Source organism: Rhinatrema bivittatum, chromosome 3 (assembly GCF_901001135.1).
Source record: "Rhinatrema bivittatum chromosome 3, aRhiBiv1.1, whole genome shotgun sequence".
In the NCBI taxonomy this organism is placed as follows: Eukaryota; Metazoa; Chordata; class Amphibia; order Gymnophiona; family Rhinatrematidae; genus Rhinatrema; species Rhinatrema bivittatum.
The window spans coordinates 389875528-389894060 of NC_042617.1; the positions used below are offsets into that span (position 1 = coordinate 389875528).

Genomic DNA, 18533 nt, shown 5'->3' on the forward strand with positions numbered 1-18533 from the left:
TGGACAGGTCCCAAGAACCACTGCTCTAAAGGAGGCGGTTCATAATAACGAAAAAAGAAAGAACGCCCCTGAGCTGCAAAACAGATATGATTTCTTTAAATCTTTGCAATGCACCACTCTATTGGTAGTGCCTGAAAAAGTATTAAAATGCAGATGGTATGTGCTCATTCTCTTTGTGTGACAGACATAACAAACAGGGCCAGTACCTCTGCCATGACATTGCCCCCACCCCCACCACTCCCCCAGCTAATGCCTGTCTGCATTCTTGCAGCTGCTCTTTTGAGACCAATATTGAGATGAGGAGGACTGCTTCTCAAGGTAAGTCTGAAATAACTTGTCTGCTTCCTTTCTGTATGAGAAGGATCGAGTCAGTACACACACTGTTGATGAGACCAATGTGAGCTATTGAAGTACAAATGAGTCTTCTCTCTAGACTAATATTTTGCTTGCACTTATTGGACTCAAGACACTAATGACAATCTGTTTATTCTGGATATTTTTCAGACTGACCTAGACCTTGTGAGTTGCCTGCCCAGGGTCTATTGCAAGGAGTTGGGAGAAGAGATTTGAAGCAATGCACCCTGTCTTCTGAATACCAAGAAACAGAAGTGGAGTCAAAAGTGCCACATTTACTGATGGAAGATTCCGAGGTAAGAAAGCCCAGAGAACCAGTTGTGACCACCCTTTCAGTATTTCCTAGTAGTGTCTCAAAATTGGTTAGTTTTATATATATCATGACAAGAAGGAACCTCACTTGTATCAGGGCATGTTGGATATCATCTCAACCTCTCAAATTTACTACTAGTGCTCTTCTTAGTACTCGCATTGTAGAATTTAATTTTAAAACTAGTGTGTATGCACCCATACATGCGCATATTAGCATGCAAGCAGAGATACTCTGGAATTTTACATTATGTGCGCACTTGAGCGCACATGTTTAAAAATACACCTACCGCGCATAAGTATGCTCCTAATTTTAAGAGGTTACTTGAACAAACCTACCATGCGTATCTTCTATAGGACTTTGCCAGCTTTAATGCATGGATGTAAAAGGATTTTAAGACATGCTCATGCAAGGGATATTCCTAGCTTTTCCACTTAGGCCACAAGTTTGCCCAGTCAATATCAAGGTCTTCCAGACCCTCTGGTTCTTCATTCTGCATACCCTCAAATTGACCTGGACCTCTCACCCTGTCATCTAAGCCCGAAAATGTGAGATCTGCAGACTTGCTCCTCATCAGGAACACCAATAAAGTTATGCGGATAAGAAGTCACTGCTTGCTGCAGCCTCTGGTTTTAAAATACGGAGTTATGTGCGAAAAAGTTGGCCCTGCCCCAAAAGGCCCATACCCCGCCCCTTTTCCACTCCCTTATTTATTGCGTGCACACGGGTCTATACACATGTCAAGCATGACTTTTAAAATCTGTGTTACTCGCACTGAGCTTTTTGCACAAGCAATGCTTTTAAAATCAGCCTCTTAAGATGTAATATGTACAGGCAACATCTCAAGGTGCACCTGCAAGTTCTTTTTAATCAGGTTTGTGGTGTCCAACAAAACTGGGACTATTTATGTATCTTTCTGCTACATGCTCTTGATCTCTGCATCTTTTGGTATTTCAGGACCTTCTCTCTCCATATATTGTACAGGATAGTTGTTTTATTGTCACTTCTATTAGCAATGCCATGCTTGTGTTTTTCTCCTGTACTACTCTGGTTTTCTTGCATCAAGTTTTTTATCGATTGGCATGGGAATGTCCATAGTAATCACAAATGCTTTGTTATCTGCAGTTCTGTCATGGCCATGATTCCAGCGTTTGAGGGATGTTATGAATTTCCAGTGGATGAGCCGTGCCACTTATTGTGCCTATCTGATACAAGCCTTCTCACATTAGCATATCACACCCTGTGATGAGATCATAATTGTTTCCAGGATAAGGATTTGTCTGTTTTTACCATTTTTTCTATGTTGATTATGAATCATTTTGTTCAAATCCACTATCCTGAGCTGCAAATATCAATTTCTCATCTTTAGACTTCAATTTTTGTCTCCTTATACATTCTTGTCTCAGGTTTTGATTTAAGTGTACTTGCTGAAGTAACTTTGCAATTACTACTGTATCTGTGCTTTTTTCAAAAGGTTTTTTCTTGGTTTGCAAATTCTGTTGCTTCTTTTTCCAGGTGTGCTCATTGATTCTCACTCATTCCTTCTGTTTGTCAGAATGATTGTCCCAGTTTAAGGATGGAGACTGATTCTGGCCAGTCAATTTTGGACTTCAAGTTGGTGCATGTTTACATACTGGCAGGTGGAGCAGGAGAGCCTGGGGATTGCTCCTGCCTGACTTAGGCATTTTGGGCTCACAGGCAGGGTAAGATGGATTTGGGGGAAAGGGTAGGGTATATATCAGTTTTTAAAATTTGAATTGCTGGGAGGGAACTGGGCTTTTTTCAGCTGGAAAGCAGAGCCCAGGACAGAGCCTGAGACTGACTGAGAAACAGAGAAAGAGTATTTGAGTGTGAGACAGAGAGATAAAGTGAGTGTGAGACTAGAAAGAGAGAGAGAGAGAGAGACACTGAGTTAGAGACTGTTTCTACTCGATGTTGGTTATTGGACAAAAAATTAGGTGCTAAAAAAAAGAGGGGGCAGCACAGTAACTGTTTACAGAGAGCAGCAAAGAAGTCAGCACTAGCCCTGATAACAGCAGTTAGGAAAGTTCATTACTAGAATGATACCTGGAGTATCATTTATAAACCTGTAAGGAAGGGAAAAAAGAGAAAGAAACAGAACTTTTGAAATGGCTGCCAGAGGAAACAGCAATGTAATGAGAACTGAGTTATTGCCAGGGAAAATAACTTTAAAAGATCTGTGCACGCCCACACATATGCGTGGGTTATAAAACATGTGGAAATCTACCCTGCAACATTTGTGCGCAGGTAAAAGATATGCGTAAATAGATATTCAAGTTAACCAGATAAGTTCTGATTTAGCCAACTCAGTGGTAGGTTTGTCGCTACCTCACCGGATAAGTCTTAAAAGCAGTACTTTGCCTTCCTCAGACATTTCCTCACTGCCACTGCCTTGTCTTGTTTTCTAGGCATTATGAAATAGAGTCCAGGTGATATGTGGCTGTTCCATGAAGTGCGTTGTCTAAGGGCAGCCTTCTGGTTTAGGCGGCTTTATGGACCTTGTTTCCCCTCCCCCCCCCAACCACCACCACCACTGCCGCCACCACCACCATCATCATTGACTTGTAGGGTGCCTCTGCTCCTTATTTTAGTGGCCAAATGTGCATCATCTGAGAAATGTCTTTTTCAACATGTAAGTTTAACTCCACAGAGATTTCATATGCTTTAAAAATATTTTCTGCAACTGTATCACAAAAAAAGGGTCTCCAGTTTGGCCCGCAATGGGAAAAAAGAGACATATCACAACTATGGCAACACAACATGTTGGCAGCTTGCAGGCATGTGCTGGAATGTGGGCTAGTGAGATCTCTTCACGGTGAAGTCAAGAGTGGATCATCTGTCTGTCTCCTCGTATAAGAGGATTCTAGAACCCAGCAGATTAATGCATGTCTTCAGCAGTTCATGAGTACTTTCACCGAGTGCTTACCTGGGGACTATCAGCCCCCACCCTCTGGAACCGTTGCACAGAATAATTATTAGTAATTCCGAACTACCATCACCAATTCAGACTGTTCTGCCGGGCATTTAAGGGAGGGAGTAACTGATGAAACAAAGCTTACACTTCCACCCCAACTCCAGAATCCAGAACTGAGTCACAAGAACATAAGAAATGCTGTACTTGGTCAGACCAAATGTCCATCAAGCCCAGCATCCTATTTCTGACAGAGGCCAATCCATATGACAAGTTCCCAGGGTCAGTGCAAGGGTATTAGGTGCCCTAGGCAAACCTTCAGTCTTTTTTCCCCCAAACTCTTCCCCCTCCTGCCAACCAATACACAATTAAAAATGATGCATTATTTTTAATGAAACAAATATAAAAACCTGAAAATGTCATGTTATTTTCATTGGAGGCTATTTTCATTTCATTCTATTTGGAACAAACAAAAAATGGCCTTATTTGTTGCATATTTTGCATTTGTTAAAAAACAAATGCACATCCTTAACTTAATAAATAATAATAAATAAATATATTATGAGTAGAGATTCACTGGGGAGATTTACTAGTTTATGTGGGCTTTCTATGTGAGTGACTTCTGCCAGAAAAGCTCTTTCGGTATTTTAAAACCAAGTTTCTTTCATACAGAGGTCAGTTTTCAAAGGGATCTACATGGGTAACTAAGGCAGTACCTAGCTAGATCCATGGGGTAAAAACTGCTTTTGGCACTGCATGCAAATAGGAAATCTGAACTAGAGGTCTTCTGTTCGTCTTAATAATATTGTAAGCACTTCTGAGCAGAGAGTGTCTCATACATTTTTGTACAATGCTGCGTTCATCGAGTAGAGCTACAGAAGAAATAAGTAGTAGTAATATTAGTAAGGAGATTTCTGTAAAAGTCATCTCCCATCAAAAAAAAAGGACAGCCCATCTCCATGAAATGTTATACTGTTGAAATGTGGCTGAGTCAGGGGCTGGGTGTCACAGTGTGTGTCTGAACATGTTCTACAAATTATAGATAAAGAAGTCAATGATGACTTGGTGACATTTATCCTGTTGGGATGGGAGAGCTAACACTGTATGACGATTCTCTCTTCTGCATTCCGCATTGTTATTGGGTGTGCAAATCTGCAGGGTACTCAGTGATGTTTGACTATGGGCAAACTCTGAATCAGCTACTCTGTAGAGACAAATACGGTACCTGAAACACTTCTAAAAGAAAAATACTAAGCTCACAAATCATCTTTTTGTGCATCTAGACACAAAAGTAATGGATGGTTTTTAAAATAAAACAAAATGTTCAAAACACCTAAGCTTTGTTTTTTGGCCCAGCAGCTTTCTCCTGATCTTTTGGGCTTCCAGCAAAATTAGAACTGGTCCTTCCTGAAAACTATGGCACCATAGGCGTTCATATGCTCAGCTACCCAGGATTGTTTCCATTTTCTTATTCTCCTTCATCTAGCCAAGTCATTGTAGTAACAAATGGTCCTCTAGGTAACAGGCATGAAATATGGTTCTCTCCAGATCACGGCACAGGTAAGTATTGCTGTTGTGCAATATATGGACTCCCTTCACCCCAAGGGATGGAGGGAGAGGGTATAAATGCTGCCTCTGCAATATCCTCAACTCTGGCTGACTTAAAAACAAGCAGTGTTTAGGGATCAAATGCAGATCTCCCACATAGCAGCACTGCAGCCGAGTCATTGGACAAGCTCCGGTGCTATCATTGCAATCCAAATGGCTCCAATGTTTCATACCACTCCTTCCCTCCTGCTCCAGCCCACCTGCCCTAATGGTCGTGTTTGGGCAATCAGGAATTCCTTGCCAGCCACAGGGCTGGGGTTGGGGAGAGCATGCTTCCTCCATGGCAAGTCTTCAGCACTGCTGATTAGGGGCTGCTGTGCCAATGGCAACCATCTTCCCTGCCTCCTAGGGCCTGAACTCACCCCCCTCCCTGGTTTGTCTGAATCTCCTAAGTTGTAACACACAGCCACAGGGCCAAACAGCACAAGATATTTTAACGTTCTTATTTTGTAAATAGCTCTAATGTGGCTATTACATTTCTTACATGTTAAGTATGTGATTACTTTAATACTGTAGTTATAGCAGTATTTTCAATTTCATTATTATAGAACACAAATTATTTACATTCAAGTACAATTGATATATACTAAGATTATATTAAGAAATAACATATTTACTTAATAACTAATGCATATCTACATAGAATTTGTGTTTTACATAAGCCATGCTACCAGCATTTTAATTCTTAGATTGGGCTGAAAAAGAAAGAGCACAGTATACTTCAGCCAACAGCAGGCAGAATATGCAACTGATCTGTTGTAGTATACAATTTTCCTTTTAAACTTCTCTTTAGTTATCAGCATACCAAAGACTGCCTATGGACTCATAAAAAACAAAAAGGTAGGAAACGTGCTAGACATAATCATTAGCTACAACACATAATTTGCAATGCAGAACAAAAAAAATCCTATAAACATTAAAGTGGGTGAGCATGGACAAAAAACATGGAAAAGAAACAAAACAAAACCCAAACCCACACATGAAGAAACAAACAAAAATGAATAAAGAACACAGGCACAGATGAGAAGAAATCAAGAAGTCTTTGTTTTATACCTTTCTCGTTCTGGTGAATGCAAACTAGTGTCTGGTCTCAAGCAGTTGGTACTAGCACTCCTAGCCCTGTCAAGGGAGGGCTGTAGTTCACTAGTGCCAGTGCATTGCATCCAATGGTAGAAGAGAAAGAAGAAAAAAAGAAAAAACAAAGAAAGGGATACAATGTTAGATATTAAAATCATAAAGTAATGTTCTCTTTACATAAGATGTAGAATCATCATGATTTAAGTAACAGAGATGTAAAAGAGTTGACTGAATGGCAGCGTGCACAAAATCAGCTTTGAAAATAAAACCAAATAAAAGTTCATGTTTGAAATTGTTCAAACCTAACTTGTAATGCAATTAATCATACAAGAGAATAAACACATTGGCGTGAAAGCTGGAGCTGCTACGATAAAATGCCGTGATTGCCACCTTCATTCCAAGTAAAAAGGGGGCACAGCAGCAGTACCTGACGATCATAAATCCATTGCAAGCACAATGGTACAATACTAGAACTGGCTATGCCATCTGTACCCCCCAGTGCTTGTGTGTCAAGGCAATCACAAAGGGGTGGAATAATTTGTCAAATCACTGATCTGGTCTTAGCACATGTAGGCAGAGTTGAGCCTTAGTTAATGGAAAACAAAAATAAAGTCCCATATGTAAACTATGCACAATGACAGAAAAGACAAAGAAGTAAAAAGGAACATGGGCTAGTACCACATAGTTTACAGGCGGACATCAGCTTAGCTAAAAGAAATTGCACAATAGGTTCTAGACAATTGAAATTTGTATAAGGGGGTGATGTCATTCATGTCAACCCTTCTTTTTTTTTATATATATATATCTTTCCTCTCCTAAGTATTGCATTTTCACAAAGCACGGCGGCTGCTAGGTTAGCACAGTCTAAAGCTCTGGGTACACAAGTGAGAGCTGAAACTCCACAACACAGTTCTTACCTGTAAATATTCCAATGAGAACCATTCTCTAGTAAAGGCATCTTGGATGGCAAAGTTTTACTGTGCCTAACAGAATTTCTTGTGTGTGGCGATGCACAAAACATACACAAATATACACATACACACACACACGCACACACACAAAAGAAAGTAAAAAGCACTTATGTATAAGTCTGTAAAAAGCATATCAAGGAACAATAACTTGTACCTATATTCAAATGGAATTACAGGGTAAGAACTGTTTTCTAGACTGTAGCTGCAAGCAGGGCCCTGGATATACTGCAAACATTTTTTCTCTGGCATTATAGTACTTAAGTGTAGCTGAAATTTGGAAATGTTTGCAATACTTTATAAAGAAAAGCTATACAGTGAGACAGGCAAGATCACCTAAATTATGTTAGGTCTTCTGATATATTAGTTTGTACACCAATAACATCTTTCCAGGTAATCTCTTAGGGGGTCATGTACCAAGCATTTTTCCCCATAGACACAGAATGGGAGAAAACCTTTAGTAAATACACCCCTTAGTTTGCTGACATATCTAATCTAACGTACACACTAGTACATGTTAATACTGACACTTGATCACATTGCTGAATTTTGCATTAATGCTGCTCTTTTAAAGCTAAAAAAAATGCCTTTCTATACCCTTGTTTCCATTATGTATACTGCTTGGTCACTAAAGATGTACAGATATTACTCTTCCAAAGAGCTCAGCCAGAGTAGCAACTACTTGATTTACTGCTTTATAAAAGGGTAACCAAACCTCAGCTAAATTAGAATGTAAAACATAGCCTTTAAAATCACCAAATGAGGGACACAACTGATACTGCATGGAGTGAAAAACTGATCTTGAGGGTATAAATAAAGAGAATTTGGGCTTGGCTGCTCTTAAAATTTGCTTAAAATATTCCATAAGTATGCAAAAGTACAGACAACAACTAAAAGTCTGGATGCCTGTGCTTTCTGACCAGAATCCATAAAGCAATCAAGCAAATATCTAATCTGTGCCTGTACTTCTGGGAAGAGAAGGACAGTACAACTTTAATCATGGGAAGTAGTGATTCACATGGATACAACTGTATACACTGAAGGGAGAACCAGCTCTAGGCTATCTGGTGCCCTGTTCAAAAACTGAAAATGCCATTCCCCACCACCCCCTTTGGTGGCAGCTCTGGCCCAACACTCCCTCCCGTCAGCAGAGCTCATCTCTCCCCCTTCCAATTACCACCATTCTTTGCCAAAAACCAGTATCTCTTATGCCCGGCTCTCTCAATCCCCCTGCCACATCTCAAAAACGATATAGCTGAATTAGAAAAGGTACAGAGAAGGGAGACCAAGATGATAAAGGAGATGGAACAATCCTTCGATGCAAAAAGGCTAAAGAGGTTAGGACTCTTCAGCTTGGAGAAGCGATGATTGAGGGGAGAAATGATAGAGATCTATAAAATAATGAGTGGAATGGATCGAGTAAATGTTAATCAGTTGTTTACTCTTTCAAAAAGTACAAAGACCAGGGAACACACAATAAAGTTACTAGATAATACATTTAAAACTAATAAGAGAAATAATTTTTTACTCAACAAATAATTAAGCTCTGGAATTCATTGACAGAGAATGTGGTGAAAGCAATTAGAGTAGCTGCGTTTAAAAAATGTTTGGACAAGTTCCTGGAGGAAAAGTCCATTAACCATTATTAAGATTGAGTTTCAGATATCCACTGCTTATTCTTAGGATAAGCAACTTGGAATCTATCTATCCCTTGGGATCCTGCCAGGTACTTGTGACCTGGTTTTCCCATTGTTGGAAACAGGAAACTGGGCTTGATGGACCTTGGGTCTTACCCAGTATGGCAAGCATTATGTTCTTATATTCTTACACATGCTCCCCACACCCCAACACACACCTTCCACAAACATTACGAACATCCCAACATGCAGGCTCACGACGCATCCATACTCCCCTCCCCGACACACACACATACACTCACCCTCTTTTCATCTATATCTTCGTCCACAGACACCAATAAATCCCACAGACGCCATCTCCCATCAACCCTTCACATAAATACATGTAGAGAGAAGAGTTGCTTTAGAATCGCTTGCTGGCAGAAAATTCCAAGAGCATTAACTGCCTTCGCAGACCCACAGGATATGCTGGACAGTATGAAAAAAATAATCTCTGTTCTGAACAGGTCATAAAGTTATAGTTATAAACCTAGTTTTTGTCCAGTAACTGAAACCAGCTGACAAATTAAGGTAAATGACAAGTCATTTGAGAAATTTCAAAGAAAGTGAGGGGTTGAACAGCATGAAATGCAAGAATGTTTTCATGCCCTTATACAAATCTATAATGGAAACACTTGCAAAACCATACATCTGCATACTTCCCCCACTTCTTATGCTTTCTAATATATTGAATACTGGAAAAAATTATTAAAATAGCTTTGTTTTTGTCCATCCATAAAATAACTCTCTAAAGAAGGAATAGAAAGTCAACAAAATTGGCCCACTGGAAGAAAATTGGAATATCTTGCATGAGTTTGAAAAGCAAAAACAACATTATGGACAGTCAAAAAATCCCCATTGATTATCTATAGGCCACCCCATATACATCTTCACACTCGTACACAAAAACACCCCCTATATGCACTAGGGATGTGAATCGTTTTTTTGACGATTTAAAATATCGTCCGATATATTTTAAATCGTCAAAAATCGTTAGGGTCACGATACAATACCAATTCCCCCGATTTATCGTCAAAAAATCGTAAATCGGGGGAAGGGGGAGGGCAGGAAAACCGGCACACTAAAACCCCCTAAAACCCACCCCCGACCCTTTAAATTAAATCCCCCACCCTCCCGAACCCCCCCCCCCCCCAAATGCCTTAAATTACCCTGGGATCCAGCGGCGGTCCATAGCTAAATCGGGGGAAGGGGAGGGCAGGAAAAACCGGCACCCTAAATCCCCCTAAAACCCACCCCCGACCCTTTAAATTAAATCCCCCCCCTCCCGAACCCCCCCCCAAATGCCTTAAAGTACCCTGGGGTCCAGCGGCGGTCCGAAACGGGCCGAAAACCGCTGAACGACCTCCTGCAGTCGATCTCCTGCCGGCGCCATTTTCCGTACGGAAAATGGCGCCGGCCATACGCGTATGGCCGGCGCCATTATCCGTACGGAAAACGATTCGCGGCAGGAGATCGCTCCCGGACGCCCGCTGGACCCCCAGAGACTTTTGGCCAGCTTGGGGGGGCCTCCTGACCCCCACAAGACTTGCCAAAAGTCCAGCGGGGGTCCGGAAGCCACCTCCTGCGGTCGAATCGTGTTGGTCTATGGCCGCCGCCATTTTGCGGCGGCCATTTTGCAAAATGGCGCCGGCTGAAGACAACACGCTTCAACAGCAGGAGCCCGTTTCGGACCGCCGCTGGACCCCAGAGTACTTTAAGGCATTTGGGGGGGTTCGGGAGGGGGGGGATTTAATTTAAAGGGTCGGGGGTGGGTTTTAGGGGGATTTAGTGTGCCGGTTTTTGGCCCGTTTCGGACCGCCACTGGACCCCAGGGTACTTTAAGGCATTTCGGGGGGGATTTAATTTAAAGGGTCAGGGGTGGGTTTTAGGGGGATTTAGGGTGCCGGTTTTCCTGCCCTCCCCCTTCCCCCGATTTAGCTATGGACCGCCGCTGGATCCCAGGGTAATTTAAGGCATTTGGGGGTGGGGGATTTAATTTAAAGGGTCGGGGGTGGGTTTTAGGGGGTTTTAGTGTGCCGGTTCACGATTTTAACGATTTTCACGATATTCTAAACACCCAAACGGCAACGATACGATTCCCTCCCCCTCCCAGCCGAAATCGATCATTAAGACGATCGAGGACACGATTCACATCTCTAATATGCACACCCGCACATCTCACACACCCTCTTCCCTCACTCATCCTATACACCTACCACCCGCCACACACAGACAAACAGAGATGCATATTTATACACATACCACAGGCATACATACATTGCACATACACCCAGATAACTAAGATATGTCACTGTTCATGTGTGTGTGTGTAAGGGAGAGCTCTTTGGGCCCACTTCTCCTCCAAATGTAGCACTATTCTCCTTTACTTTGCCAACAGAGAGAAAACAAGTTTGCTTAGAACTTGGAAACCCATTCTTCTTGCATGCTTCCTAAAGGTTAAATTTACACCCAAACAGTTCTGGGTAATTGAGCAAACTGGAATACTGCTTCATTCCCCACCCCCACCCCCCATCTCTGTCTGCTTGGCTTGCTCTGAGCCAAGCTGTGAAGGGGAAGGGACAACGTTTGGAATGGAATGCTTGCCAACATGCTGCTCCCTTTATCTGCCTCCCATAAATATCACGATTCGACTTAAGGCCTCTCCTAGGCAGACACAGACTTACAGATACAGACACATGAACAGTCTTACATTGTATGAGACAGATATGTCTCACCTTTTCAAGCAGATTTATAACATGACACAAAGGTCTGAACATGTTGCAACAAGGTTTAGATAACAAGTACTCACTATGCTATGTAAGTACCCTACCATCCCTTTCTTCAAATCTATTTTGGAAAGCAGTCCTGAAGCCATGCCTCTACATGCTTTTCCTACGTGTTAAAATAGAAAAAAAGTGCCACCAGACATACTAGGTGCCAAGTTGAAAAGCTTTTAAAATATTTAATGAATATCACATTAATGGACGGTTTCTCACATTTGCAGGATTTTGCATGTTTGTGTGCTTTGCTGTCACCTAGTGGATATATTGAGAATTGCCACCAGTGTTTAAATCTGTGTATTTGGGTATCTTGCCTTAATTGGTTAAGTCTGGAGCAGTCAGCTTTGTGTCTAGAGAGATCAGGCTTCACTTGCTGAGAGTCCTTCATCACTGAACTAACAGCTAAGCTTGCAGCAACCTGCTAACTGGTTCACTGAAGCCCTGAGACAGTATTGCTTTTTATTTTAATTCAGCTAAGTATTCAAAGAGAGCTTTAATCCATCTGAGACACAATACAAAGATGTTGTTCCAATTATTCTTATCTCCATTTCATCATTAATTAAGATTTATATATCCAGTTTGTATTCTTAAATAATTGTTAGCCTGTCTTTATGTTTGTTATTGAATATGAGTCTAGTTATCTGTATAGCTGTGCAGTGTGACATGCGATGAGGGCAGAATAGACTGTGGTGGCTGATATTAGAGTGGATTATTACTTTATGATTTTATTTTTTATTTTGTATTTTTCATTATTATTCTATTATTTATAGTTATGTCTCTAATGTATGTGAGGTGACTTATTAAACAAATAAAAGAAAAATCAATTGAGCAGCAGCAATCCTGCTAAAAAGCAGGACATTGTGTCAAAAGCTTGAAGTGCAAGGGCCACATTGGCATGAGAAATATTTTCCTGAAGGGGAAACAGGAGTTGGGACCAAGTATCACTACTGGCAGGTGAGTGAAGTGATTTCTCCTTTAACTGGGAAATGATGAGGTCCATATGATGAGGTCCAGCCAGTCCTACCAGACGTTATCCAACCAGTCCTACCCCTTCTCCATGTAATATCTATAGCTTATATTATAGATATTGTAAATATCTTTATCTAATGTAAATATCTTTATATAATGTTATCCTCTCCTTTTTTTCTTCTCTTCTCCCAAGTTTTAATTCCCGTGTTATTTGTAACTGCTCACTTCCACAGGTTACACTGTTGTTCATTGTACACCCCTGTTATATGTAAACCGGCATGATGTGATTGTATCATGAATGCCGGTATATAAAAATCTTAAATAAATAAATAAATATTAAAAAACCTGCTGAGCAGGTCAGGTATTCTTGCCAGTTTAGGTGAATATTCAGCTGAACCTTATCGGCTAGGTATTCAGCTGAATAGTCACCTAAAGTAAGCTGGTTGAAATATGACTGGCTAAGTTTAATGTGGCTGGGGCCCTGGCTAAACTTAGCTGATTAGTTCTAAAAAGCAGGCATTAGCCATCTAAATCCTCTTAAAACAAAAAAAAAATGCCATCCTTCTGCCACTTTCAAGATAATTTTAAAAGCCACACCTCCTAGCCTGACCTGCTTTCTCATGTTATTTTCTTTAAAAAAGAAAAAAAAATCTGACCTGCACTGGTACCCATATCCCCACTCCCAATTCCATTATTGTTCTTTTTTTTTAAACACAGACCACAGCAGCACCCATATCTCCCCTCCTCCACACACACCCTTTTCAAATTACAAAACCCCCATGGAGTTTCAAAATGTCTCTCTCTCTCCTCATCCCCACTCCAGCCTCCCCAGAATTCCCCACTGAGGCAGGAGGAGGAAACAGACTTACCTCTTGCTGCCTTGGCTGAATTACTAAGTGCAAATAGCTCTTTTAGCTATCTGCATATAATATTCATTTATTCAATTCACTCTCAAAGAAAGGAACTAATCTCCATTCAGTTCAGTTCTGCAAATATTATTTGCATAATGGGGTTATGTATGGGGTTCTGCAAATATTATTTGCATAATGGGGTTATGTGTGGGATTTGTGTAGAGGGATATGGATGGGGTATATGTGGAGAGCTGTGCATGTGGGGTCCAGATATATAGAGAACTGTTGTAAGTATATATGTCATTTTGAATGATGGACTAGTTGAAGTGTGGGGAAAAGACCACAAAAAGTTGAGAGTGGCTGCCATAGAATGTGGATCGATTTTGATCTAGTGAGTAGGTAGAGCGGTATCTCAGGAAGAAACGAGAGAGAGATTACTAAAGATATTTATTACTGTAGCCATACAGCAAAATACAACATTCTGCATCAACTAGAGTATCTTATGTAGTTTTGGCACTAGTCAGTTTATTCAATGGAATTCAACAATGGCAGTGACCCTCTAATGTACAAAGTCAGCTGGTCAGACATTTGGTTTACTGTTGCGGTAGTGTAGCTCAGTCAGCAGCACACATAAAGCTCGACTGAGTGAGGATGCATTATGGCATGCCAAGTAACAGTGATGGAATTCAAATGGGCATAGACTAAACACAGGGGATCCCTAGTGGCAAGAAAAAGAAAATGAAGCACAGGAGTAACCTTGTTTGCAAGGGGGCAACGTGCACAGAGGGCGTAATCTGCACAGAGAGGCAGTTACAGCCCTAAACGCCCTGCTGGGCAGGCTGGATAGGCTTTTTTGACCTTTATTGGCTGTCATTTAATATATATTACTACATTACACTAATGGCATGATTAAAACTTCTAACATGAGCAGATGGACTCTAACTTGTCAACAGTTACTTTCAAGTAAAAGTGTAGCAGTGGTTTGATGGCAACAGAGAAAGAAACTAACAACAATGGCAGAAATAAATGTTTAAAGGTTTAGCGTTTCTTGATGTTCCTGTGTTAAGTAAGCGTACCTAGGATATATCTATATATCTATATATATACAGTATATATAGATATAGAATATATAGTATTGGACACAGAAGCACAAGTTTGCAAGTTTTGTGTCTTCTTTCTTACAGAAATTTACCTGTCATCATGACAGGGTGTTATGCAAATTTCTATATGACTCATACATCATTAAACCATAGAGACAATTTTTCCCTCGAGATAACTTGGCAAAAAATGGAGTGAGTTAGTCGCCGTGGGCACTAACCGTAGCAAGGCAGCTTTAAAAATGCTGATTGTAAACCCATGGCAGGGTAGCTTTAAAAACAATGCGCATTACAGTGTGCTCTGATCACCTGCAATCTCAACCGAAATGATTTGGAGCGAGCCCAGAAACAAGGAACAAAATGTACTCCATACTTGTTGCATGTGTGCACTGCAAAAGTTATAAACTATATAAGAATTCTAAGAATTGAGACACAATTGCAGAACATTAAAGGTGGTTACGTTTAAAAATAATCTCTGGAGGCATTGAATTTAGTACAAACAAGTATATTGGAGTAAGAGCTTGAATCAGAGCATGCCCGGTGGTTGAGGACTTGCTCAAGCATATCATTTATGCGTGCCACTTAGACTGACTGAGAGTGTTTTGTCTCTTTTTTTGAGGCATATTAATTATCTTCCCCAGGTAAGAATTGAGGCATCATCTGGTAAGCTCTGAACTGGGCTCCAGATGATCACCGTGAATAATCCCGCTCCACTCTAAAACAATCCTGTCCAAAGAAGATATCTTTTTGGTGTCTGCAGAGTTTGATTGAAAAGGAAAAGAAAAAGGAATTCTAAGCGTCAGGGGCATCAAAGAACTATGAAGTCTGTGAGGTGGGGGTCACTGGCACCCGTCCTTGCCACAAATGCGAGTGCAATAGAATGAACAATTCAAAAGTTATTGAGGGAGACAGACAGGCATGAGCTTATAGGGATAGTTTCCCTACAGGAAATTAGGTTGAAAATGTCTTTCATTAAACAGCTGTTGGCAAATCTAAAAAACTGAAATCCCCAAACTCATATCCAACACAGGCAGGGAATGGCATGAGAACAAGGCAACGGAGAAGGAAAAGGGATTTATTGCATGTAGCACATTGATTGCTAATATATGCCAAGACATACAGTGCTATATCATCTGTGCCTATTGAGGAGGAGCTGGGAGGATAGAGATGAGAAGGAGGAAGAAAAGATGAAGGATGATCATGTACTGTATCTCCTAAAGGCACAGCTTTCTTTGATACATGGAATTTTGCCCCCAGGCACACCATTAGAGATAACAAGTACTCTTGAGCTAACGCTGATGTTACTTTGGCTTCTGATACAGATCTGAGAAGTAACTTAGTTGAAGTGTAGCTTGCAAAAAGAAAAGGAATACAAATCACAGTCACCAATGCTATGAGCATTATAATGCATTACCTAAGCCAATATGGCTTCAATAATTGGGAAGTGTTCCGTCACCCATACAGTCAGTAAACCTAGCCAAATTGGGGGCAACTGCAGGAGTGATTTAAAAACCAGGGCAACAAGAAAAAGAAAAAGCAAAAAAAATATGTGATTGTTTTACTTGACCATGATATCTATACCAAATATTTACAGATGAACACTGAAGCCAAGAAAATAAATATGTAGTCTCTACCAGCAGGAAGCAAACCGGGGCAAAGAGATAGGGCAGGAGAGTACTACAAATTTTAAATGGCATTTGAAAAGATCTCATCTAACAGTTCAGGGGCCCACTATCTAATGTTTGTGAGGAAAAAAGGGTGATAGAGATGACATATTTTGTTGTAGAATAAGTCTGAACAAAAGGTAAAGTATTTTTACAAATACCATTCATGTATTCAGATAAGATCTGAATCGATTAGAGTAAATATTATAGTTCCACTGGGTAGAAGCTAATTTTCTAATTACATTTAAAACAAATATTGGAAGACTCCACCAACCTGAATGATCAGAAAATGTTTGGCCATCCTTGAATTATAGAGTGCTATCAGTGGTCATGGCACCCAACAAGGAGAGAGAATTAGGATACACAAAATTGAACAGACAATACAAAGAACAGAAGTAGAGGGCTAGTGGATGCTCTGCAAGGGGCTCTGTTCAAACAAATGGAAATGGAACCCATGAAGGAGGGAATTGTACTCGACTTAGTGCTCAATAACGGTGATAGTGTCTCTAATGTCCGGGTGGGGGTCCACCTCATCACCAGTGATCATCAAACAGTATGGTTTGATATCTCAAATAGGATATGGAGAAGTCGCAAGAAGACTCCAGTTTTGAACTTCAAAAATACGGACCTTGTTGAAATGAGGAAGTACATAGAGGTTGTACTAGAAGACTGGGAGAATACGAGAGAAGTGGAACACAAGTGTGCCAAACTAAAAGGAGCAATTATAAAAGCAATTAATTTATATGTGAGAAAACTAAACAAAAGCAAGAGAAATAAAAAAACCTATCTGGGTCTCAAAGGAGGTGGCCGATAAAATAAAAACCTAATATAAGGATCCCAAAAAGGGGAACACAAGGAAGAATATCTGGTGAAACTGAGGGAGATGAAGAAAGTAATCAAGAATGTAAAAAGTCAGACGGAAAAAAGGATTGTCAAAGAGATAAAGAGAGATGACAAAACATTTTTCAGAAACATCAGAGAAAGGAGAATGGTCTGAAGTGGTATAGTGAAATTGAAAGGTGAAAAGGATCAATGTGTGGAGATAGATGAAGAAATGGCGGAAATATTAAGCAAATACTTCAGTTCAGTGTTCACTAAAGAAGACCCAGAAGAAGGACCGTCGCTAGTTATCAAGAAATTGGAGGGGGGTGAGGGAAAAGCTAGGAAAACTGAAAGTGAGCAAAACCTTAGGGCCTGATGAGGTTCATCCCAGGATACTGAGGGAGCTCAGATATGTGCTGGCGGGTCTGCTGCGTGACCTCTTCAATAGATCCCTAGAAATGGGAGTGGTGCTGAGTGATTGGAGAAGAGCGGAGGTGGACCCACTTCACAAGAGTGGGAGCAGAGAGGAGGCTGGAAACTACAGGCCGGTTAGCCTCACCTCAGTGGTGGGAAAAATAATGGAGACTCTGTTGAAGGAAAAGATAGTGAACTATCTACAGTCAGGAGGATTGCTGGACTTGAGGCACCATGGATTCACCAGGGGAAGGTCCTGTCAGACAAATCTGATTGATTTTTTTGATTGCGTGACTAAAGAATTGGATTGAGGAAGAGCACTTGATGCGATTTACTTGGATTTCAACAAAGCTTTTGATACGGTCCATCGTAGGAAGCTTGTGAATAAAATGAGAAGCTTGGGAGTGAGCGCCAACGTGATGGCATGGATTACAAACTGGTTGACAGATAGAAGACAGCATGTGATGGTAAATGGAACCTACCCTGAAGAGAGAACAGTGTTAAGCAGAGTGCTTCAAGGATCAGTGTTGGGACCAGTCCTGTTCAACATCTTTGTCAGAAACATTGTGGAAGGGATCGAAGGTAAAGTTTGCCTTTTTGTGGATGATACTAAGATCTGCAACAGAGTGGATACACCAGAAGGAGTAGAGAGAATAAGGCGTGATTTAAGGAAGCTTGAACTGTGGTCGAAGATATGGCAGCTGAGATTCAATGCCAAGAAGTACAGAGTCATGCATCTGGGGTATGGTAATCCAAAGAGCTGTACATGATGGGGGGGTCAAGGACTGTTGTGCACAGATCAAGAGAAGGACCTCAGGATGATAGTGTCTAATGATCTGAAGACGGCGAAGCAATGTGACAAGGCGATAGCTAAAGCCAGAAGAATGCTGGGTTGCATAGAGAGAGAAATGACCAGTAAGAAAAAGGAGGTGATAATACCCTTCTACAGGTCCTTTTTAAGGCCTCACTTGGAGTATTATGTTCAGTTCTGATGCCTGTATCTCAAAAGGG

At 40.9% G+C, this 18533-nt stretch overlaps 1 protein-coding gene across 6 annotated transcripts in view; it reads right to left on the reverse strand.

Annotated features, from left to right (window-relative positions):
- RIMS1 (regulating synaptic membrane exocytosis 1) overlaps positions 1–18533 on the reverse strand; it is a 697371-nt gene that overhangs the window by 408291 nt on the left and 270547 nt on the right. For all 6 annotated transcript variants that reach the window (XM_029595629.1, XM_029595632.1, XM_029595630.1 and 3 more), the window contains exon 16: positions 6258–6347. In XM_029595629.1, the coding sequence (XP_029451489.1) occupies positions 6258–6347 (90 nt within the window). The remainder of the gene's footprint in view (positions 1–6257; positions 6348–18533) is intronic.